General features: G+C 37.2%; 3 protein-coding genes across 3 annotated transcripts; 1 reads left to right on the top strand and 2 right to left on the bottom strand.

Moving 5' to 3' along the window:
* The first annotated feature begins 265 nt into the window (after window positions 1–265).
* Window positions 266–6780, top strand: vgf (VGF nerve growth factor inducible). The gene is made up of 2 exons (XM_026267073.1): window positions 266–1164; window positions 3088–6780. The coding sequence occupies exon 2, from the start codon at window positions 3109–3111 to the stop codon at window positions 5059–5061; it is 1953 nt and encodes a 650-aa protein (XP_026122858.1). The 5' UTR covers window positions 266–1164; window positions 3088–3108; the 3' UTR covers window positions 5062–6780.
* Window positions 6781–11797: 5017 nt separating this feature from the next.
* ap1s1 (adaptor related protein complex 1 subunit sigma 1) lies at window positions 11798–19336 on the bottom strand. The gene is made up of 5 exons (XM_026267072.1): window positions 19153–19336; window positions 16440–16618; window positions 14549–14657; window positions 13213–13350; window positions 11798–12988 (listed from the first exon to the last, which is right to left on the bottom strand). Exons 1-5 carry the CDS (start codon window positions 19153–19155, stop codon window positions 12941–12943), a joined length of 477 nt encoding a protein of 158 aa, XP_026122857.1. The 5' UTR covers window positions 19156–19336; the 3' UTR covers window positions 11798–12940.
* Window positions 19337–20171: 835 nt separating this feature from the next.
* On the bottom strand, window positions 20172–23533 carry serpine1 (serpin peptidase inhibitor, clade E (nexin, plasminogen activator inhibitor type 1), member 1). The gene is made up of 9 exons (XM_026267071.1): window positions 23383–23533; window positions 22528–22769; window positions 22079–22303; window positions 21741–21935; window positions 21456–21654; window positions 21257–21357; window positions 21042–21128; window positions 20844–20927; window positions 20172–20719 (listed from the first exon to the last, which is right to left on the bottom strand). Exons 2-9 carry the CDS (start codon window positions 22766–22768, stop codon window positions 20673–20675), a joined length of 1179 nt encoding a protein of 392 aa, XP_026122856.1. The 5' UTR covers window position 22769; window positions 23383–23533; the 3' UTR covers window positions 20172–20672.
* Window positions 23534–24859: the final 1326 nt, after the last annotated feature.

The following is a 24859-nucleotide window of genomic DNA, read 5'->3' as shown; positions in this document are numbered from 1 at the left end:
CTCGCAATTGCATTTACTCATTGCATTTACCGAAGAGTCTCTTTTTACACACTACAAGGTTTTGGTGCTCAAGCAAACCACGACTGCGAACACTCCTGTACTCATGATAAATTACATTTTTGCAGGAATTTTTTATTTTTTTGATTCAAAGGCTTCAATAACGATCACCCGAACATTTAGGAAAGAAAAGTGCATTAAACATAGAACGACATTAGATAAGACAAATTTAACGACCGGAATGATGCTTTTTAATCAACAGGCTATTGTTTCATACAGAAATTGTGTTTACTTCGAGGGTATTTTAACCTGTCATCTCTTTGCAGTTTGGATTTTGACGTTGCACAAAGGATAACACAATAGTGCACTGAAACACTGTACTGTAACATTGTATTGTACATGTTTAATGTCCATAAGGCCATGCAGAAAAACGGTTACAGCAGCTTTCAATAATGATACATTTCAAAACATCCTATCACGACCTGGGTGCGGAAGAGGCACTTTAGCTACTCAAGCTAAGTGCAGATGAGACAAAACATGTATAATATGCATTTGGGATCGCTTTTTCACCATGCACTGACGATTCAAGCGACAGCTGTTTCCTATGTGAGTAACACAGAGTAATTGCATTTATACATTTTGCTAGTGAAGCAATGCACATCGTAATGAGGATCGTTGCTTCCTTTGTGTCACGCTGTCGTATGCAGCTGCATCTGGAAGGGACCGGTCTCGCGCTCCCCGTGTTGTCTAGCCCTCTCTACTCGGCGAAAAAAAGTACCATTTCATTCATCCCGTTTCCTTCCATTCATCTGGGCACTGCAGCGTAGCGAAGACTTGGGGTTCGATCAGCACCAAAATTCTTATCAATGGAGAGGGTGACGTCAATGAGCTAGAATGACGTGCAGTCACGTGGGCGCAGTGGGGCCGAAATAAAAACACGGAGAGCTGACCGTGGTACTGAAAATATCCCCATAGCACCGTGCGAGAAAAGCCTACCATACGGCTTACAAAAACGAAATCACTGTACAAACAAAACAGTAACATTCAAACAAATAATTTATTGTTGAAGCGGATTCTTACACGTAGATCACGAGAATAACTTAAATACCAAGTTTGAAGAAGACACGATTGGTGCGTTGGACTGCGCTGCCACTGACAGGATTCCCGGTAAGTCCCGGCTTTCTTTTTATAGTAACAGGCAACAGTAATGGCAGAAGCCGTGGGAAAATAAGTGCATATTGTAATGTGGACAGAAGAAACTAATTAAAAACGTAAAGATTTCCCTATGTATAGCATGTAAAAAAAATGCACTTTTATTAACAATAATAATAAGAATAGTTTTAAGGATGTGTTGTAAAATTCATTCTACAATGCTTTTTTTAATTTTTAATTTAAAAAGTGGAGATGAGAAAAACATGTAGAAACTAAAAGTAGGCTATAACATTTAATAAAATCTATATAATTCAATTATTGGTCAAGGAGCTAATGCAACCTATTAAAACCACTTGTATTTAGTATGGTGTATATGTGATTTCATATATATATGTATACTTAATGGTGAAGGTGACGGGGTTGATCAATAGCACAGCTCTTATAATGATTTTTACCACGCCCTTGCTCATGCTTTCATCATGCTTCTCATCACCATAGCATCAGATACCTAAAATAACAACGTTGAGTCCAATCATAGAAGCACACGAGAGACACTGAGAAAAAAACGTTTTGCTTTGGCTTGCCTTGACTTTTGCTGGTTGAGAGTTCAATTTGACTTTTATTTTATATAGCTACTTATATGTACCTGCTTATATGGAACATAATAATGTTGACATGGCATTTAACAGCAGGATTCATTATCTGTGTTCATGTCTTTCGAACGTTGTTGATTGGGTTCAATTAGTGATAGCAGTATGGCAAATCTTAAATCTAAAAGATCTGTCTTAAAGGAGAAGATTATAGGCCTAATTGGGACAAGGCTTCTTAGAGCCGGATTACTTAAGTGCTTTGTTGATGAGAACTCCCCAGTGTGCTCTGTCATTGGCGGCAGTGAAAGAGGGCGTTAGATATGTGCTTACATTGTGGAGACACGATTCTTGTAAGAGCAAAAAAAAGTGCATTGGAGAGGAGATACAGACTGTTGTTTAAAAAAAAAAGTTACTACAGCATCTGGCAAACACCGATGCCAAACTTTAGACATGTAAATCCGTACATTTGAAGTCAGATGGCACGTTTGACGATTGCTGCGGTGTTTTCTCGTACAACGACGAGTGGAAATCTAGCCACATAACGAGATTTAACCATACACATCTGTGTCGTGATGATCATACCTTTCAGAGCCAGTATTCATTACAAAATGAAAGTGAGATAAGAATGCGGTTTTATTCACGTTCATTGTTTTTGCGATTCCAAAGCTTTAAAATCCAAATTCCATGGAGTGTTTTATCCATGAGTTTCTTTTTTTTATCTTAAACTTGCTTTTCACGTTCATATTGAGATCCTCTGATCATCTTTGTATTGCTTACTTATTAACCTCCCACGCATAGGAAGGGCTCCCAGCAAAGGAGCTTTTCCTCCTATTACTTATTAGCACCGCGCCGCGTGTACGAGCAATCACATGCACAAAAGCGCTTCAGAGCCCTCACGAACCGCACCAGCTCAAGCCGCAAAGCCATTTACAACGCCTTTGCGAAATCAGCTTAGCAGCAGGCAATAAAACATAAATTATAGCTTAACAAAAATATACCCCACTCAAATGATTAATCAAAATATACAGAAGGATTGTTAAAATGATCTCTTCAGAGAAGAAAAAAAATCATCATTGGATGACTGGGGGGGTTACATATTTGCTAAAGTGTACAATAACATTAGTTATTCCATTATACAAATGAGCAAATGGGTCATGAAATGCTCCCAGCTATCAAAGGCAAATCATTCATACAAATTTATATTTAATAGTGACTGTTGCATTTAGGAAGTCTGGAAAGAAGTGAATCATAAAATGTGTCCACCATCTTACCTGAGAAAAATGTTCATCTTGAGCTACATTGCTCAGCATTGATGTGTGATGTTTGTGCTTGAACTTCTGTCTTTCAGGTTCAACACATATGTGCGGTCATGTTCGGGCGCCAACAAACTTCAAATGCCCCCTTCATTTTCCTGTTCATGTTATTTAGTCTCAAAGTCAATCCTGCAACCTCTAGTCCATTGACAGCAGATAGAAACACAGTTAGTGAAAACTATGCAGCATCCTCCTCTGCTCAGCAACAGGCTCAATTTACTCAACCAGCTGAGGAACAGGGCACACAACATGAGGAAAATGATGAAGGTGATGAGCTTTTCAAAGATGTGGATCCTAGAACCCTAGCAGCGGTCCTTCTAGAAGCCCTCAACCAGCCCCAGAAGGAAAAGATGAGTGAACGAGAAGACGTGGGATTGGATGTTGAAAAGGAGAGGGATCTCCAGGGCTCAGATAGAGACAGAGATGGTCACAAAGAGCTAGAGCTGGTCATGGCAGCTGCTGCAGCACAAGGAAAAGATGAGAAAGAAAGAGAGGAGGAAGAGGAGAAAAAAAGGGCTGAGGAGGAGGAACGGCTAACTGAGAAAGTGACGAGCCGCACTACCAGTCAGACGGTACCATTAAAAGAGCAGGTGGCCCCACAGGAGGGGGGCACAAAAGAGGAGGTGATCAAGGAGGAGGAGAGACAGGAGCCAGAGAGAGAAGAAATGGAGGGGGAGGAAGAGCAGCTGAGTCCAGAGGAAGTGAAGAATCTGGAGACTATGTTAGAGGAATTCCAAAGCTACAGCACAGCCACTAAGAGAGAGCGTGACACGTCCACAGGCCAGAGGGAGAGCCGTGGGGAGTATTTTGATTATCTAGACCGTAATGGCCTCATGAATAATGAGATCAAGTCTAAAGCTAAAGGTGATGACCTAGCACTGTCCAAGAAGAAGCTAAAGTGGCAGCTCGAACAAGAAAAGAACAAAGTTCAGCCCTTGCAAAGAGGAGGCAACTTCATGGATGACTTTTCCAACAATCTTGCTGACCCAGAGGAGGAAGGTGAGGAAGATCAAGAGGACGAAGAACAGCTGAGCCCTGAAGAAGAGGAAACTCGGGCCAAAGCGGAGCAAGAGGAGGTACGCAGACAGGCAGCAGAGGCACAAAGAGCCAAAGCGGAGGAAGAAAAGCTAGCAGACATTGCATCGGACATGCTCCTGAAATACATTGTGAAGCAGGACAAGAAAAAGTACCAAGACAATAATGGTGCAGAAGATAAGCGCTCTGATGAGGAGGACACTAATGATGATGATGATGATATTGACCCACAGACCATCGATAAGTTGATTGAGATTTCCAGCAAGCTGCATCTTCCAGCTGATGATGTGGTGGACATCATTAACGATGTAGAGAAAAAGAAGAAAAAAGATGCTCCTGAAAATCTCCAATGGCAACGTCCTCTCGTGCCGCCTCCAGCCCCCGTTGCACCTTCTACGCTGTTACGTAAACCTCCTCCCTCAAAGCCTCCTCAAAAGAACACAAACCCATTGAAAGCCTGGTTCAAAGACAGGGCTTCGGTCAAGCCCAGCAAGCAAGACATTTGGACGAGGCAGCAGTGGCCCTTTCGTACCTACCCTTCCTACAGTGTCTATCAAAAACCCTACCGGGGATATTACCCCATCTACGTCCCGCCTCCAAAACCGAAATCCCGCTACTATCCCAAGCCCTCTTTCTCCCTCAACGATGTCCTGGGAAACTCTCGGGACTATGACTTTAATTACTCCTCCAGGCGGAAGTCCCGTCCCTGGGCACAGTCTCGCCAAACAGTCCAACCAACTTTCCAGCGAAACTTCTACTTCCCTCACCCTCGGACTTTCAAAGCCGTACCCATGCCTAAACCCCGGTCGCCTCCACGTCGTTGGCCGTCCTTTTATTACCCAGCCCGAGCTCCTGTAGTCACCAGGGAAGATGATTACTACAATCCACTGAGGCAGCCGCCACAGGACAGTGAAGAGGAGCTGGAGAACTTTATCGAGAGAGTCTTTATGAAACATCCCAGGATGTTTCAATAAGCAGACTGAAAAAAAAGAGCGATGAGGAGGAGGAGAGGAAAGTGAAAGGGAACAACTTAAAGACTGTTCATGGCCAACGTATCATGTTCTGGTTTCTTTTGCTGAAATAAGTTCCATCGTACTCATTTATTTACCTCAGATTCAAAGTTTACCCTTAGGATAGAACATATTCAGGATCCTCATGTCTAACTAACCATCTTCCACCCTCCTCCCCCTGGAGAGACTGAAAGACCAGCAAAGCTTCTGGAGCAGTAAGAGGAAAGAGTGCTTCAAAATCTCATATACCCAACACTGATGTTCTGGAGACCCCTAGAAGGCCTTCATCAAGGAGCAGATGCATGATAGCATTAAACACCATGTTTTCATCCAATACAAAGACATTCAAGATGGAATCCTGAAAGACTTGCCATTATTATGGAAGCAACTCCATTAAGTCTTAAGTATCTTTTTTGTTTTATTTGGTATATTTTTAACATTTAAAATCCCATTGGTCAGTATCATTGATCATAATGTAGAGCGAGATAGCAAAAAATACTCTAAACGCACCTTTAAGGAATGCAAAAGTGCAGATTTATTCAAACAGAGAAACCATTACAGTGCCATAATAGTGGAAATATACATTTTCTTTATTCTATACACCAAATGTATTAAGTCTTACTTGTACCTCAGAGTGATCTGCTTGAGCATTTACCATTTGTGCATTCCCTTGTGAAACAAAGGACACACTCTAAGTCTTGTACATAGAATTAGTTTCTTATCGCTGTCTGCATTTTGAATTTTTTCCTTCAATGTGTTTATACCATTGTTTTTTACGCAAAAAGATAGAAAGCTGTTGCAAAGGACATTCATACATTCCAACGATTTTTAAGAAACAAATCTATTATTTCATAGAAGCTGTTTTGGATACAACTTTTAATTGCCTTAAAACACTCTCTTCCCCTTTACAGATGAGCAGCATTTTTGTCACAGACTAGCTAAAAGGTTTGTTCTCAAGCTCATAAACTGAAAAGTAGTGATCAGCCTTTTAACATGTTTTACAAATAAAACAATTATATATAAAGCTAATTAAAAACATGTATTTCATGTTTGTGGTTTTAAATGTGTCAAATGTTAATGGTTTATTCAAGAGTAACCTTGCCCCTACTACATTTACATCTTACCAAAATCCATCGCTGGGCCAATGAGAGCTCAATCAAAAAGCATTGACAATCTATTAAATGATTACAATTCACATGGGAAGGAAGCAATGCAGATCAGTGTTACCGTTAATTAAGTGAAAATTGAAATTAGAAAAAATAACTTGTAGGCATGAAACTGTCGCTTGTCAATCTGAAAAATAAAAATAAGGGGGAGGCATACACAGTTCTAATTTTCTTTAAATGGTCTGAAAGGCTGTCAGACGAAAGCTAGGGGAAAAATGGTTGAGATAGCTGAACCAGTGGAGGAGTAAAGTTTCTGCACGTTACTGTAAACTTGCATCTAAAATGTGTTGCTTCTTTGAAGACATTATGAGCATTGAAAAAAAAGTATAAAAAAAGATGAATGACTAGTGTATCCAAGTAAAAATGCCGTTAAGTCTTGTGAGGAAAAAATGTTTATATCCGTTCTAGATGTATCTTGTACGTAACATAATAAACATGCGTTTGCTGGATGTAAATAACCGCATGTTGATGACTAGTTTTGCTACACAGAGAAATAAACTTGACTATTTTTTATTAAGACTGTTTTTTTTATTTTTTTATTCCTTCTTGGAAAGAACATGGTTGTGAGATTTGCTCACATCATACATTTATTTACACACTAATAGTTCCTATATATAGCACACTCAAATTAAACAGCACAAATTACTACAATTAAAGTTTTGGTATACCGTGTTCCATTACTAGATGGTACCATAATAGCTTTTATAACCGCAAGAGAAATATGTTAACACAATATATCTGACAACAACAAAATTTGCACATAGCACCAAAACAATACTGAGATCGGAGGGTAGTACCAAAAGGAAGTTAAACATGAACATTCACAGTCCCAGAGTGAAAATCTTTCAGAGATGATCTCTATAATAAGCTCATTTGATCAGCAATTAGCCAACAAACCGTGTGAGCCCCAGAGCCAATCAATGCCACATTAACATCTCCCTAATTGCATGCCAGGTCAAATTTTCTCTTAGCTTTGATATGGCATACGTGAGCAAATACAGACACGTATGTGCAAGCACATATTATTAAGAGACAAAAGAACATTAAAATAGGGCCAGAGGACAGATTTACTGTTGAAAGGGATCATGAAGGGAAAGTAAGAAAGAAACAAGAAAGCAAGTGGGGCAGGGGTCTTGACTAATGAGAGACTGAGCACATTAGTAGTCCCACTAGGACTGCTGCGTGCAATCAAAGACTTTCAGCAAGGAAGGCTGTTCTGGGGAGAGACGTCCCTCTATCACACCACATGAGACATGTTTGGGAGTGAGGTATGCTTTGCATTTATGTGAATCAACTTAAAGGAATAGCACACATGTGCACGTGTTCTAAACAATATTGAGAAAAAAAATAAGACATTTTTCAAAATATCTTCTTTTATATTTGAAGGAAGAAGGAAAATCATACAAGTTTGGAACAACATGTAAGTGAGTAAATGACAACTGTTTTGAAAGAATATAACTCGTATATTAAAAAGCCTAACCTGCATTAAAAAGCCTATATACCGTATTATGCACAAACTAATTACTTTTGTCCTTGCTCATGTTTAATTAGTTACCACACTATAATAAATGAATTAAATGTGTTTTTAATTAGTCCTTCTTTTTTATAAAACAAAACAATAAAAAAATCAATTTATTTGTGACATCACTGCATAAGGTATAAAGACTTAAATTAAATAATTTAAATAAGTGAAAAATTCTACCAGTACAGTAAGATGCTCTTATATAGAAATACTTTCATCCTCTGACATTAACTCTAAAGTTATATCATATGGAGATGAAGTGTCATTTCTCAACTAAACTCATTTTGTTTCAGAATATAAATATTTTGACCAGTAAATTACAAAACATACAGATGAATGATTTTTGTAGTGCATTTAGATGTAGTATCTCTCTATATTTTTTATGGGGCAATCTCCTCATAACAAACTGAATTTGTGCTTTGATTAAAACAATGTGGCAGAGCACTAAAAAAGTAATATATTGAAAATACATTCTTTTTCATACTAAGTATAATTTAAATCTATTAATATACAGTATTTGCTCATATACAGTATTTAAACATATCCCTCGAAACTCATATGCAAAGTCCATAGCACTTAATCGCTTGACTTCAGGAATTTTCAGTTCGCATTGTTATCAACAACTACTCAAAACAATGCTGGAAGCAAACAAATAGTGAACATTTCCCATGAATAAATCATTAAAACGAGAAAAACGATGAAGGTTTTCATAACAAGGACAGAAACAAAATTAGACAAAGAAAATCACAGACTAATAAAATGACTATAGGGAAATTATAATTAACAACAAAAAGGCTTGGAATACAGAGATAAAGAAGTGGTGAGAGGTAGTCAATAATAATGTTAATGAAGAAAGTGAGGGGGTGGCTATGAGAAAGAGAAATAGAGAGAATGGGGCGACGGAGAGGTTGATAAGGAGAGCGCAGCCCACGGAGGAGCAATGATTCATGAGTCACATGGTTGAGAGGTGAGTCATACTCGCTCTACTGCAGAACCCTCAGCCTCCAACACACACTGACAATCCTTTGTCATATTCACTTACTCAGGCACAGCCACTGAGAAGAGTAATTGTCAAATTCAGTCTAACAGACTCTATAAAGCCACCCGATTCAATTAAATATAAAGAGAAACATCTAACAATGTGTGTTAAATCCAATTGTGCACAATCAGGCAATTTTGTACACTGACAAAAGCCAGAATAAAAAGCATGTGCACTTGTCAGAGAGAAAAACAATCCCTTTTTGTGACACCTGCGCACCAGCACACAAACGAAATGACAAACATGACTTCCTTGCCCTGAAGGCTTGCCCAGAAAACAGAGGAATGAAATGCACTTTGTTCTTTTGATCAAATATCGAATCGGTCCGACATTCTCTATGACTCAAATCCCAACACCCCCGATGCAGGAGGGGAGGAAAAAAAAGCTCAGCATAATGGGAAAACCCACGGAAAGCCCATATGTTCCGCCTCCGCTAAAAACAATCCCTGCCAAGTCCATCAGTGTGTTGGCCTGGAGCGGTCTACACATTTCATTACGGAGGTGGGAAGCTCTAGGGTGGGTTTGCCTGTAAATGCTGTCCCAAGATCAGCTTATAATGTCAGTCTTCTGAACGAAAACCTCACATCATTTAAAGGGCATAAACAATAAGGCCATATTACAATACTGATCATCGAGACAGAGATAGATTATATACTACCATTTACAGAGAGGTCTCAGAGGTTAACCTAGACATCACAGGAGTCACATTTATAAAGGTAAAGAGAGGATGAGACTCACTCTTTACAGTGGATGAAGAGTTACTGTCCATAAAGATAATGGGAAAGAAGTAACAACATGACATAAAAAATTCATCACGAGGTAGGCAGAGAGGCCAGGCAATTATGACAGGCGGAAGGAGGTGGGGGAGAAAGCGAGAAAAAGAGAGAGAGAAAGAGAGAACATTCAGAGGCACTTGGCAGAAACTCAGTTTCCACTGGAGATGCGCTGGTGCCAGATCAATGGAAAAAGTCTCATACAGGGGAGAAATGAGGACAGGCATCCATCAAACCATCAGTGTGAGATTATATTATACTTACCGTCATAAAATGTGCTCTACAGAAGCTAAACACTATTTCAGGTAATCACAAAGACAAGTTTGATTAACTTTGCAGTTATCATGACTTGCTTATCAGATGACACACTATGGAAATGCATGTGCTGCAAAGAGGATGAAGCTGTATGTTTTGTTGGCTGTGAGTTCCCAGAATTTCCATTATCCTGTGAATTTCTACAGCCAAACTTGACGGATACGTTGGAAAAAAATCCAACAGATTGCTGACTACTTTAAGCATCGATCTAATTACTAGGGTAAAACCCTCATATCTATCCCTAAAAGGTGCCCTTAGTACCTAGGGTAAACTTTCAGGGTAGACGGGGTTTAAAAGTGTACTTTTAAGCTCAGTCAGTAGCACAAATTCATCAGAAAGACATTTTAACTTAAAATGTCACTTCTGGACAAAATAATCTAACACTTCCTCCAAGAGTCCCCTCACATCCACCAACATATTTAGACCATTTGTGGACTTTTTTTCCCCACTTGTTAGTGGTGCTTGATCTGTGCATATGTTTCCCCGTTGTTACACTAAGAGGTACAATGTTTTCACATTTGCGTAGTAAAATAAAAAAATATGCATCTCTTTACATTGAATATACATAGTTTCATGCCCACTTTTAATTACCTGTATGGTTTTAACTTTGTTAAAAATGTTACATGGAAAAAATAAGCTCTTTAACCTAAAATCTTACAATAATCTTAAAAAAGCTGCATATGGATAATAATACAAATAAAGCATTTTACACAGAATTTCATGCACTACATGAACGCTGGACGCATATCAGGGTAAAAAAAAAAACAAACACACACATTAGTGGACTTGTAAACAAGCATTATAATTCTAAATCCATTAAAAAGACGAAGACGCATTGCATTTGCATGAAAAACCACAGGATACACAATTAGTCACTAAGTGCTGCAGAAATGCAATTTGACAGGAGGACGAAAAGCTGAAAGGCACATGATAGTGTCCCTAGAAACAGTCTGTTGTCCATCTCCACTGAGAGGAGATAAAGGAAGACACTGACCAACAGCTGAGCTTATATTTAGACAAAGGAGGGAGGGCTGCAATCACGCTGCGGGTCAAATCGTTTGACACCTTCACACTGATGGTGGTGAAAGACACAACAGATTTCTGTTTTCACAAATCCCCAACCTAAGGAAGGAAACTCAAACAGACAACAACAAGTCACTGTGAGAAAGAATGATGACGAACAGTGACGTCGAAAATGAAGCACCTTTTATATTACCACCAGTGCAAATTATTAGCTCATATGAAACTGTAAACCTTTTTTCCTCTCTATCACTCTCTTTAACATGCAGTGCAGTGACTTCCATCTTATTTAATTATCACAGACTTCATCAACAAATTCTTCACCCTAAAAGCATGTCTGTTGACATTAAACGAACATGTTGTGTCTTCACCTGTGATATCTTCTCCATTGCACCTTCATTGTTTTTTTTCTTGGCACAATGGTGGTGCAGTCAGCTTCACTGCACCACTGTCACAAACGACCGACTGGTGACTCATCCCCTTACATACTCAATCTCTCTCGCTCATTTTCTCTCTTCAGCACTCTTTATCTTGGCTCCACACACACAAATAATAAAGCATTCCTGACAAAGCACCCTTTTTTGTTTGTTTGAGGATGCAAACATTATACCAACAGAGGTCACACCATGATGTATGTATAAAAAAAGGAAGCAAACATGAAAACTGGTTCAAAGAAATTCTCCACAGGCTTCCTCTAGAAAATGTTAACAGCTGTCATTGGATATAAAATGGAATTATATATATAAAAAAAGTAATTAATTTAAAAAAGGAAGGGAAGGAATGGAGAAAAAGTTTAATATAATATAAATAACAACAATAATAATATAACACACACACACACACACACACACAAAAGTCATTGTACTTGGAGGTTTAGGCTAAAATTGCATTTATTATTTATAAAATTACATTCAAACATAATTCAGTTTTATTTACCCGACAGATTTAACACAGGTATAAACATGCCCTCATGCTGACTTGTTCAATTGCTTAAAAAAAAAAAAAAAAAAAAAAACGGTTCATCTCAAAATATTCCCTTATTTCACACCACGTTTAAAAAGCTTGTAAATGCATCACACTTAATATCAAAGCCCTCTTTTTTTATCTGATACAAGGTACAAATACTCCCTTACTTATTACAACTCCCCCGCCACACTTACAGTCAGAAACATGTCTTTGGAAAGCAGGATGTAGACCAAGATAAACAGGAAAGAGCTTCGGCGCCATTTTGTGGTTGAGATTCTGTGGCCTGTTCTCAAAGTATACATTTAAGACGCTTTACTACTATGGCTCAAGGGACCAAACAGAATGAATAGTCTGCATAATATAGTCCATTCAGTTTTGTAGCCATTTAAAAAGGACTATTTAATATTCCTCCCGTTTGGTGAACATATCCTCAAAATCGGTCCATTAGAAAAAACCCATTCGTAGATTCACTTATGGTCCATATGCTGCAAAAGCACTTCATTTAAAGTGGTATAAGTACAAATATTTGCATCTCACACAAATAAACATGGCTGGATGGTCAGTGTCACTGTTTCCTGAGCAGCTACAGCAGATGTATAGTAATGGCATTTAGGAAGATTCAATTTGAGTTTTTATCTACTCCAGGTCACTTGATCAATGTAACAATCAATCACTCTTTGAAATAAAAATAAAAGCTGAGATGCATGACCTTTTGTTAAAACTCCTTTTTCTAAATATTCTTCTGATTGTTATATTCCAGTGTATATCTGCTGTATAACTCTCTTTCTACAGTTTCTCTTAAGCAAGAGAAGATCCCAGCTAAGCAACCATTTTAACATGTAAAAGACAAAAAAAATGTTGGAATTGAAATACAATCACATGCTGATTTCAGTAGTACCAAAATAACCCCCACCTACCCTGTTTTATTCCCCTGTTCTCCTCCCACCCTTTGGACCCATTCACAAACTCCCCTTCATGTAAGCCCACATGTCGCAGTAGTACCGAAATTTACCATCTGTCTTGACTGCATTGGAAACTAATATTAGGCCAGCCCCATCTCCTCTAGGACGCTCCTGGGTGACTCATCCTCCTGTCCGGAAAAAACGATACGAGGGTTTCCATTAAGGGATCCTCAAAGTGTACATTACACAATGTAGAGATTATTGAACTTGGCAGCTTACAGTGTGCAATGTTTAGAAGAGCTAAGACGATATAAATGACTAAGGAGCCACAAGATGAGAATTCAAGTAACATGTTTGGACTTTTCCATGCAAACAACATAAAAAATGGCATAAATAACAAGCATGCACACACCTCTTGAAGAAGGTCGGCCTGTTCGATGGCCTTGAGCACACTCTTCTTGGACGTGTCCTGAATTTCTCCCCCCATAAGAAACTCGTCCAGGATAAAGTAAGCTTTCTCAAAGTTAAAAATTATGTCAAGCTCACAAACCTACAATGAAGAAATGAGCACAATCTTGTTTACATGCAAAAAATCTGGTGATATTCTAAACATGAGTGCGTCACATAAATGTGTTAACCTAACTGAAATAGCCCAACTGAGTCAAAATGCCAGTTCTCAGGAATATGAATAAGACAGCAATTATATGCTTGTATTATTTAATGAGTATCCTGTCTCAAGTACAAGTCTCTCATGTTCATCAAGGCTGCTTTTTAATGCAGTAAAACAGTGATATCGTGAAATATTATTACAGTTAGAAATGACAAATTATAAATATTATTTATTATTATTATTTTAAAGCTGATTTTCAACAGCCATTACTCCAGCCTTCAGTGTCACAATAATCTGATTTGAATACTGATTTGGTACTGAAGAGACATTTCTGATTATTAAAACAGCTGTGCCATTTAATATTTTTGTAGAAACCATGTTAAATATTTTTCTGAATTATTTGATGAATACAAACAAATAAAAAAGCAGCAAATATAAAAAACAATTTTTTTGCAACATTACAAATGTATTTCCTCTTACATTTTAATGCATAATGCATCCATTTCTTTCAAACCCTTAAACTTTTGAACAGCAGTGTACATGGAAAGTATTAAAATGTGATTAAATTACATCATTTAGGACTGCTACTAACTTCATTAACTTTTTTGTTAACTGTTTGCAAACCAATAATTGACCTGACTAATTAATAATGAAATTAGTTCTTAAATATTTTCATCATTGATTCTGCAAATAAGCTGTGTAAACCTGTAACATTGATGTATGTTAATAAACGGTGAAATGTGCATGGTGAAGTGGTCAGAAAGGAACATTGTGGATGCTATACTCCTTTACAAATGTAGGAGGGACAAGGGCATTAACCTTAATAAATGACAGACAACCAAAACAGATAATCAAAACAGAAAAGTCATGTGCACAACAGCAAACAACATCAATACAGAGAGTGGTAAATAAAAGTAAATAAAAAGGCATCATATGACATTTACAGATAAAAACAAACATAGGATGAATAGCAGGATAAAAGCAAAGGGGAGGACTGGCAAAAAAGCAAAAAAGATGGGAAAGTAAAGAGAATTTCACAGGTTTTGGGTTGCTGTGATGTGAGGTATGAAATAGCGAGAAAGAAGGAGAGAAAAAGAGAGGCCAGATGAAAGAGGGGTGGTGGCGAGGAATGACTCACACTGCCAAAGTACTTATCCAGCAGCTCCACAAAGCGATGGATGACCTCCAGGGTAATCAGCTCATTGTCCTGCTCCTCCACCGCACAGCAGAAATATAGACTGGCATACCTACACACCCACACACAAACACACCCCGAGAAATGGACGCATTAGATGTTACCCAGTTAAAAAGTGTTTTTGAAGGCAATATTACATGAAAATTAGAAATGTTGCCTAGGCAACTAACTGAACATTCAAATATATATGAAGAGTTTATTTGCAAAAACATAACTTAGTTAGCTGTATTTTTTTTTTATATAATTTTTTGCCCAAATAAAAACAACCCAACTACAGTTTGATTGAGATTAATTGAAATGCACAATGAAAAAACATTATTTTTGTTATCTGTATTTGCAGATTAACTCTTCATATGTCTATTTTTATGGGGAGCGTTCGTGTGTGAGCGCTGCAGTGGTCTCCCAAAGTGACCCATGGTCTGTATGTATACCCAGAGACAGTGAGCAACAGACTTTCAAAATAATAACAATAATAATAAAACCGTGTTAAGGTGCAATAAAATAATTGTCTGCGTTAATTAACGTTAATGCATTAACATGATAATAATGCATTAATTTGCCAAGCCGTATTTAATACATTTGGTCTTTGTTAAATCTAGAAAAGACGATGCTGTATTGGCTATGACTTGGTGACATCATTCAAGACGCTCTTCATTATTATTATTTTCTTTTTGAGTAAATTAAACGCTGTACTTTATTATTAATATTATTGGGATATATTATTATTAACCAAAATTTCTTCTATTCAAGTGAACCAGTTTTCTCTCTCTCTCGTTATTAAACCCTGCTTTATGCACCTGACCAATATCGGTATCGGCCAATAGTTGTTTGCTTAAATCGGTATCGGCCAAAAAAATGTATATCGTAGCATCCCTACTAAATATAAATATTTAAAATGACTAAAACTTAAAACAAACAAACAAACAAAAAAAAAACATAACAAAATGTCAAACACTTAAACTAAAATTATAGTAGTATATAAATAATACTAAAATAACATTGATACAAACAGGGAAACACAAAAAGTGATAACTGAAAGTAATAACACACAGCAGGTGCTGGTTGGATGCCAGGAGGATGTTGGAGGAGAAGACATGGTGAATACTAATGAAATAAAAGTGACTGGATCAATGCCTGTTGCAACACCAGCTCTGAAATAATCTACAAACTCCCTTAGTGTGTGTGTGTGGAAGTGACCAACCAAAATGTAATAAGGATTGAGCCAACATGGATGCACGAATGCAGAAATGTTATAATGACAGTGTTTTTGAACTCTAAATCAAGCAATGACATAAAGTAGCGGCCAAATCAAGTACATATCTGTGGAGAGGTCAAAAAAAAAAAAAAAAAAAATCACATGCAATGAAGAACAGGGCAGCTTTACTTTTAGTGCCCCCTTATGGCTAAAAATAATGACCACCTCTCTGCACCTCTTTTTATTGTCTATCCTGAGTGCAGTGACAGTATTAAATGCTTACAGAAAGGTCACATTGTTACACAATGCAAAGGGGCACTGTGAGAGTTCATAAGAGGTTACTAATGAATTAAGTCAAAGCCGGCGTGTATGTGCGTAGGTGACTAGATATGAAATGTATTTTGATGTTTCAAGCAATTCCACTCAATAATGACGCATTAATGAGTCATCGTTCACAATAATTTGATGTACGCTTCCCTAGACAGTTATCTCAGCAAGAAATAGGTGTATAGTCTACGTACTGTGTTTTATTTAGTACAACCTTTTAGGTGTATGTGAGAAACCAAAAAAAAAAAAAGATACATTTGCAGCCTACATTTCTGTCTCACAAAGTCATCAAATGCATGCGTGGTTTTGTACCTCTTGTAGACTATCTTTAGATCTCTCCATTCCAGGAAGCTGCACATTTTGGGTTTTCTGGCCAGGACAACCTGCATGAGCTCCCTGACCATCTTTTTCTTGTCACGCTCAGCCGTAGCCTTGTACCATTTCTGGAGTCGCAGCTTCCCCTGCCGGCTGAACAGAAGCATAAAGCGCATCTGCAGAGAAACGGAGATAGAGAAACACAGGAGAGGATCGCATAAAGAAAATTTGTTATTTCATAAATACCAGACTATACTCCATATGGCAGAGAAGCTAGATAAATTAATTAATAAAAAACTCTGGTAACAAATAATTAGAGAAGTGTTATTTTATTATTTATGCACTATTATAGTACTGATCAATATTTATTAGCTTTTTTATATGTTTGTGTAGTTTTTATACTTTATTTTTATTTTCATTTTTGTTTAACTTTTAGTACCTTTTTATATTTTTTATTAGATTTATTTTTTTATATCAGTTTTTCAGTAAGTTTAGCATTTTAAACTACATTTATTTAATTTCAGATAGTTATCAAGACATTTAGAATTTCATATGTTTTTTTTTTGTCTGTTTTACATTTTATATTTTTATTTTTAAATTAATACAATTATTTTTACTGGTAAATATTTGTAGTTAGTTAACAATATTTACATTGAACTGAATACTAATAAAAAAATAATAATTTTTAAAAACCAGACTAAATATTTATTCTAACAATTTTTCACTAAAAACTGGATTTGTGTCTCATGCAATACTTCACTAAAACCTGCTATATCATAATTATTTTATGTGCAGTTTTTATGACCTCAAATTAATTTAGAAACAAGTTAGTTTAAAAAAAGTCATACGTCACCACAAAATATAAAAAAGGCCAAAAGATATTAAAACCAGTGAAAAACATTTAAAAACTGTGAACTAAAATGTACTAAAAAAAAAGGTTTGTGTGCATGTTATGTACAAATCGTGATTCAAATGTTGTGAACTATGCTTGTAACCAGCATCTGACTTATCAGAAAGGATGAAGGCGTAATGGAAAAATTGTGTAAAAAAAAAAAAAAAAAATTACCTCTTTTTTTTTCTAACAGAATGTGAGCATCATCATTATAAAATTAGAAAGCAAGCTGGCCTATGCATTTCAGGTGTGTTAAATATTTAAAAGGACAGATGAAGAGCACTGCATCTGCTCCCATCAGACATGGCCCACATATCAAACATGCTGCATTCAGCTCCATCCACTCGAAAGGCTATCCAACTATCACGTTTCCTGATCAAAGAACTAGTACTACACTATGATTAAAACCACAAGACTATCACATGGAACACTACCCTTAAGCACACGTTAGTTTAATAGTGAAGCATTTTTACCAGTTTGCTAAACTGAGTACTTATACTTTGTGCCAGAATTTGTCAGCCTACATCAGCTCTTGAAATAGACTAAAAATGATGCATTGCACTTGGCAATGAAAGGCTCCGTTGTACAAGAGATGTTTCATACCCAAAAATAGAAAGACAGAAAAAAATTAATAAGGGCCAAAGACGAGAATAGTAACCTCCTAAGGGAAGGAGAGACTATATTCTTCAATGCTCTAAAAAATGGCTTCAAGTCCATATTTAGCAACCAAATCAAGTGACAATTTAGTATCCACACATACAGTGCACTGTTTTAATTTGATCAATGCAGTGTCTTATAACACTTGTAAGTAGTTTAAACAAATATTGGACATTAATTCATACATTCATGAAAGTCTTCTGTTAATAAGGAACAGAAAAAAAATCTACAGAACAGAAAATCAGATCACCATCTACTGCTAAACTACACATCTTTACTTACAGTGATGAATGCTTTCTGATGTTTTTCTAGTGCCATAGCAAGAGGGAGAAACAAAGGGTCTTATAAGGAGAAATAAATGCTCTTTAGATTGATACTGTACTAATGTGTTTATCTCATCAAAGTAAGAAGCAAGTCCAGGTCAGCCTGTTTGTTGAACATGGCAAACAGGAAAATGATGAACAGTCTGAACAGCATAAAAAGACATTACATCTTGTTTCCATCTGCTATGATCATTAGTGCTTTCTTCATTTAGTAAACAGTTTTATGATGTGTTGGATGTTATCTTTCAGAGCAGCACTTCCTTTCATGCCTAACTGATGAAACAAAGGAAATATGTTGTGAAATACTTCTATAACGGAATATTTTTGAGATAACACACTGTTATAGCTGTAAAAACCGCAGTGAAATGTACTGTGTGGGATTAAAGGCACTCTTCTGACTCACAGCTCATCTGAATCTCAAATACAAAGCGTTTCCGGGTCGAGTCAAACGTCAAAAGACAAGTTTAAAAATAGGATCTCTAATGAAACGAGATCTCAAGTATTCAGAAAACGCTTCGTATGAAAGCTATGAATGGCGTTTATGTGATTAGTAACAGTTAACGTTACCAATTTAACATCAAATCCAGCTGTCAAACTGACCCTGGCTAGTGAACAAATGCTTTTCAATACATAACAACGTGACATTTTTACAGTGTATTTGAGAGATGTAAATCACACAGAGCGTCCAAACTGAATAGACCACCTAGGACCCGACAGGTGAGATGTAAGTTACATTTTTAATCAGGGTTTGAGGTGTCCAGGTAGCTGACTGTACTAACTTAGCCTTAGCTAGCTAGCTCTGCCTGAGAAAGTGAAGGATAATGCGAGTAGAACTTACCATTTTGACGGTTTAGTGAGAGCAGTCAGTTGTTTTCAATGAACAGCAAACCGCTTTTTGGTAAATACCACACGGTATTATCAGTACATGGTTATCTGACTGATCATACTTTCAGAGCCCCATTGCAGCAGCCTGGAGTAGCTTTGTGAATGAATTGTTCTTTTGAGTCGGATCTTTTTGTGTTCATTCATTCACGAGTTAGAACACTTACAGTAAACATCCGTATTAATGAAACTTACTCGAAAACTCGTAATACACAGCTATATGTATTATACTAATCCGACCCAATCCTAATCCTAAACCTACCCTCTCTATAGCGCCTAATAGGGTCACAGAATCCGGTGTTACAACCATTTGGTTACAACTGCATGGCGACTGAGTCGGTTCATCTGAACGAACGGTTCGAAGGAACCGATTCGCGGAATTGAGCCGCACTTTCCGTCACTAGAGAGGAGACAGGTAGCGTCATCACCACCAGTGCGCATGCGCTTTGCGCATTCTCGTCTCCACAAGGTCTTTTGCAGAAAGTCCACTTGCAGCCTTTACAAGAAACGACTTCCTGCTACTAACAAAAAACTGCGAATGATTTATGTGTTTACGTTTTCGAAAGTAGTAAAGTGGGTTTTCTTGTCTGTTTGTAAAACTTAAAAGCTTTCCCTCTGCCATCAGGGCAAGATGTTCAGATGCTGTTGCCATGACAAAACAGGGGTCTGATTGAGGTTGCCATGGTAACGGAAATAGGGTGAGGGTAAATAACTTTAATCTGTTTATGAAAATCCAGATTCATGATGCTCAGTTTTTGGTCATTGCGACAATCGTCTTGGCAGCTCAAATCACAATGCCATTTGTACTGCCAACTCTTAAGAATACATTTATCTGTAACTTGATTACAAAATAGCAGTCTCTAGAGACTTTCCATTGATCTAAAAAGAGCTGCAGTTTATTTGACTTTTCGTCGTTGCCAAACTTTGAACACAAGATGTCGCCAGCACCAAAGTAATTTAATAATGCAAAACTAATTCATGTTCGCGTATAGTAGCTTTTATTATAAAAAGAAACAATATCAATTAACAGTCTTCACGAAAATATAACCTTCGACAATAAATTAATAAATACTGTAAAATACAACTTGTAAAAAATATATAAGCACAGTAAACAAAGCATACAAATGAATTCACTCTTCAAATTATTAGTGCATGTAGATTCTCCGTCTGCTGATTATTAAATGTCCTTCTCATTAAATGTCCCATGATGTTTCAGACATGTTTTAAACAGTAATCTTTTCTTTATATTATAGATATTTTCTCTCTCTCTCTTATATATATATATATATATATATATAGAATATTTCTTATTCTTATTTCTTGGCACTTCAAGCTATGCTCACATTACAGATATAGAAGTTTTTGCATTTTTCCCCTCCCAATATCATTCTGTCTTCAGTAGTATGTTGTGTGCAGACTTGTTGGTTTCCCTGGTCCTTCTGTTTGTATGGGCACTCTGGACACAACCTTGGTCTGTTAGGATTCCTGAGGGTGGTTCACTTGACCGCTGAACAACAAGGCACCTGTGAAGTTAACCAGGGGATTTTAATATTGAGGGAGACAACCAACAAACTACACTGACACATATCCAGATAAAAATTAGCAAAATTAAATGTATGGTAAAAGCATGTGAAAAGCGCAACTGACCAGTGGGTTTGTGTTGAATGAGGAAATAGAAGGGTCTGTCGAGTGTGATCTCCTCTACAGCCATGCGAGAGTAGATGATAGCCGCTGGGGAAAAATCACAGAAAAAGAAATAAGTCAAATATGCATTTTGGTTTCACTATAATGACTGTTAAATTCTATTGAATACTTTTGTACTGTATTTTAATTCAGTGTCTGTACCTGTGGCAGATGAGCCTTTGGTTCCTTCTTCATTCACCTCAAGTTTTACCCTCTGAAGGACCTTGGATACACATAAAGGTTCCTCGGCTAATTAAAAAAAAAAGAAAGAAAGACACAACACTATTAATTTAATCAAAAACAGCATCCATTACCACCTATATATTCTTTAGCCACTTCATTGCAAAAAGTGAAATCTGATCATTTCCCATACTCACTGGTAATACGAGAGAAATCAGCTTTGCTCTGGCTGAAAATGTCTCCAAGACCCATCTTGCTCAGTGTGGACTTCAGATCAGTTTCTGTATCCATGGAGAACCTGAGATATCATTATATAACACACATTAGGCCTTCTGTTATAAAATGTCCATCACAATATAAAAGTCCCACGCAAGTTCACAGAAATAGATGCGTTACCTTGGAATAGCAAGTTGTTTGTTAATCTTTCTCATCTGTTTTCTCCATTGCTGAATCCTGCTGCTTCTTAGCTCTTTGTTCAAGGCCAACAGAGGCACATCCCTCTCAAATGGTAAGACTAGAAGCATACTTAGCGACTCCCCCTCATAAGGCACCTCAATGACATCATAGTCCACACCGTCTTCAGTCACAAACTCACCTAGACGGAGAATACTTTTGTAAATAAACTTGACAAAATTCTTGATTTTCTTATCAGTACAATTAAAATAAATCATCGGCACTCACCACAGTTGAATTTTGAAGTCATAATCATCATAGGAACAGATACTGCACTGCCGTTGACTCTGTGAAACAGCTGTTCCCTAGTAAGTTTAGGGTCAAAGGGTGTCTTCCAGACCCCATGGAAGTGAAGAGCATTCAACAGGACCAAGCGTGTCAGCTCACTCAACACCCCAGATGGGAGGAAGTCAGAAATCATTCCTAAGAAATGAAACCAATAAATCATTTAAGCGCCTTGAAAATGTGTATGGTGAGCGAGTTTACATTTCATCATTTAGCAGTCATTTTTATCCAAATTGATGTGGAACATACCAGGCAATGCATTCAAAATAGCAGGGACTTACCACCAGTGTGGTCAGATGTCCAGGAGTTGATCACCTGCCGGGCCATCTCTGGTTGACTGAAGTCTATTTGGTGCGGGACGCTCTGGAAGGCTTTGGATAGGCTGCGCCTGAATACCTTTTCCAGGATTATCTTCCGGTCAACCATGACACCACTGGCCACTTCTACCCCATCTTCAATAGCCAGATCTCTCTGAAGAAGCCGCTGTTGCTTTGGCATACCTCGTGCTATCAGAAAGAAAAAGAGAGTTAGAAAAAACAACAATCTTTACACATTAAATTAGAATGTAAAATATTAGGATTTAAACAATGCAAGGTATAAGTGATACATATAGGCATATTCTCTACAAACATTTGCTTTATTAAAATGATACAATGAATGAATGAATTTTAGAATTTCTAAGTTGTTCCAAAACATATTATAATTAGATCTACTGCTCTCATTCATCTACCTTGCAGTGAGTAGCCCATCTTGGAGGTAAGCACTTGAAGAGTGCTGCCGTAGGCACCCAGCTGAGCCATGCCCAGCACTGAAGAGATGCCATGGGGAGAAAGAACCAGATTTCTGTCCGGAGCAGATTGGACTACTTCAGAGAAAACCTGCAGCCCAAAATCTGTCTGTTTCTCTGGCATACTGTTGCACAAGCTTGACCCGCAGAGGGATAAGATCAGCAGCACACTCAGGCTCTGCATTCTGAATAACAGAGGAAGATAAGAAAGAGGTCAGCTTTGATAATTCAAAACTGTAAATGCTAAGTACAGATATTATGTAAAAGATCATTTTAAAAGCTCTGTTGTGTTTTTAATTTCTGCTGAAGTTTATTTCTGATCACAATAAGGGTGTGTTCACTTGGCAAAACCATAGCGACAAATAAATGTTTCAGCCTCCTCCTTGTGAAAATTCTCCCTAATGTGCAAGATACAACACCCACCATTCAAACGCTACGATGCCATCTGTGTTTGTCTATCTTGACTCATGCCTCACATGTTTACCTACAGAATACTATGGCACATAAGAAGCTTTGTCTATAAACACTTATCCCAAGCTTAATGTTTATAACTTTATTCTATGTATACTGATGTCTGAGTAAACAACTAGTAATTTATATCAACAATTACATTTTCAAATTTCACATCTAATTCAGTTCTGCCCATGCTGGTTAGTCCAAAACATACTGTCAAAATCTATTAGATCAAGCAATCAACTACTTGAGTTAAAGGCTACAAAATTTTACAACTTCTAAAAGTTTTGATCATTAACTTGGAGTCTATTTTCAATATGAAGCAAAACAAGAACATGCAATTACCTGAAAGATGCTTAGATTTTGGAGAGTTTCTTTGTAGATTTAGTTTGTTGCTGTGTTCTTCTATGCAGTGCAAGCCTAGAGCTGCTCTTAATGTGTCTGTGAGTAGCTCTGCCACTATTTAAAGAACTTTTAGAGACCTCCCCTTCAGACGTGCACATACTAGCGGAAGTTATGAAGTCATCTTTGTCTGCCTTTACAGTCCCCCATCCCCTTTTTTACACAGACAAGCATAAACACTTTTTCCACCCAGTCTCTTTCCTTTGTCTGTCTCTCAATTTTTTTACAGGACCGTTACACAGCAAGGCCATAGCTATGTTTAGTCTAAGGCAGAAGTCACTGGCAATTTTGGCAGCATAACAGTCTTTAAAGCTTTGAATGTGTTTCTTTGTTTAAAGGGTTAGTTCATTGAAAAATCATAATTATGTTATTAATAACTCACCCTCATGTCGTTCCAAACCCGTGAGACCTCAGTTTATCTTCGGAACACAGTTTAAGATATTTTAGATTTAGTCCGAGAGCTCTCAGTCCCTCCATTGAAACTGTGTGTATGGTCTACTGTCCATGTCCAGAAAGGTAATAAAACATCTTCAAAGTAGTCCATGTGACATCAGAGGGTCAGTTAGGATTTTTTAAAGTATTGAAAATACATTTTGGTCCAAAAATAGCAAAAACTACTAATTTATTCATCATTGTCTTCTCTTCCATGTCTGTTGTGTGAGAGAGTTCAAAACAAAGCAGTTTGTGATATCTGGTTCGCGAATGAATCATTCGATGTAACAGATCTTTTTGAACCAGTTCACCAAATCGAACTGAATCGTTTTAAACGGTTCGCATCTCCAATACGGATTAATCCACAAATGACTTGAGCTGTTAACTTTTTTAATGTGGCTGACACTCCCTCTGAGTTAAAACAAACCAATATCCCGGAGTAATTCATTTACTCAAACAGTACACTGACTGAACTGATGTGAAGAGAGAACTGAAGATGAACACCGAGCCGAGCCAGATAACGAACAAAAGATTGACTCTTCTAGAGTCAAGAACCGTTTCTGTCAGACGCGTCAGTCTTTGGTGAAGGAGGTCTTATTGTTTTGGAATGACGTGAGGGTGAGTTATTAATAACATAATTATGATTTTTCGATGAACTAACCTTTTAAGTTAACTCTCACAGTTACTTATATATCAGTATATTAATAAATATCATTATTTAATTATCAGTTGCTGACTTCAACATCAGAATAGGCCTACTGTATGTATGTATATATATATATATATATATATATATATATATATATATATAGCCTACACACACACACATAATTCACTATGTAATATTGAAACAGCAATTAATTACAAAGAATTACTCAAGAATGGAACATGTTTGAGCAAGCACGCACTGAATTTTAATAAGGCCACTGACAAAACTGGATTTTTTAACATCTATGTATGAGCCAAAAATAAAAGCTGACATATTCCA

Source organism: Carassius auratus, chromosome 7 (genome assembly GCF_003368295.1).
Source record: "Carassius auratus strain Wakin chromosome 7, ASM336829v1, whole genome shotgun sequence".
Taxonomy (NCBI): domain Eukaryota; kingdom Metazoa; phylum Chordata; class Actinopteri; order Cypriniformes; family Cyprinidae; genus Carassius; species Carassius auratus.
This window is presented reverse-complemented; position numbering and strand designations above follow the sequence as displayed.

What these genes read in the sequence shown, in the direction of transcription:
- vgf (XM_026267073.1), top strand. Translation starts at nt 3,109, where the DNA reads ATGTTCGGGCGCCAACAAACTTCAAATGCCCCCTTCATTTTCCTGTTC.
- ap1s1 (XM_026267072.1), bottom strand. An exon ending in TGGATAAGTACTTTGGCAGT is followed by an intron (nt 13,351 to 14,548) that starts GTGAGTCATTCC and finishes TCTTCATTGTAG; the next exon opens with GTTTGTGAGCTTGACATAAT. An exon ending in AGGCCGACCTTCTTCAAGAG is followed by an intron (nt 12,989 to 13,212) that starts GTGTGTGCATGC and finishes TTTTCCGGACAG; the next exon opens with GAGGATGAGTCACCCAGGAG.
- serpine1 (XM_026267071.1), bottom strand. Translation starts at nt 22,768, where the DNA reads ATGCAGAGCCTGAGTGTGCTGCTGATCTTATCCCTCTGCGGGTCAAGC. An exon ending in GACATCTGACCACACTGGTG is followed by an intron (nt 21,936 to 22,078) that starts GTAAGTCCCTGC and finishes TTCATTTCTTAG; the next exon opens with GAATGATTTCTGACTTCCTC. An exon ending in CAAAGGCTCATCTGCCACAG is followed by an intron (nt 20,928 to 21,041) that starts GTACAGACACTG and finishes ATTTTTCCCCAG; the next exon opens with CGGCTATCATCTACTCTCGC.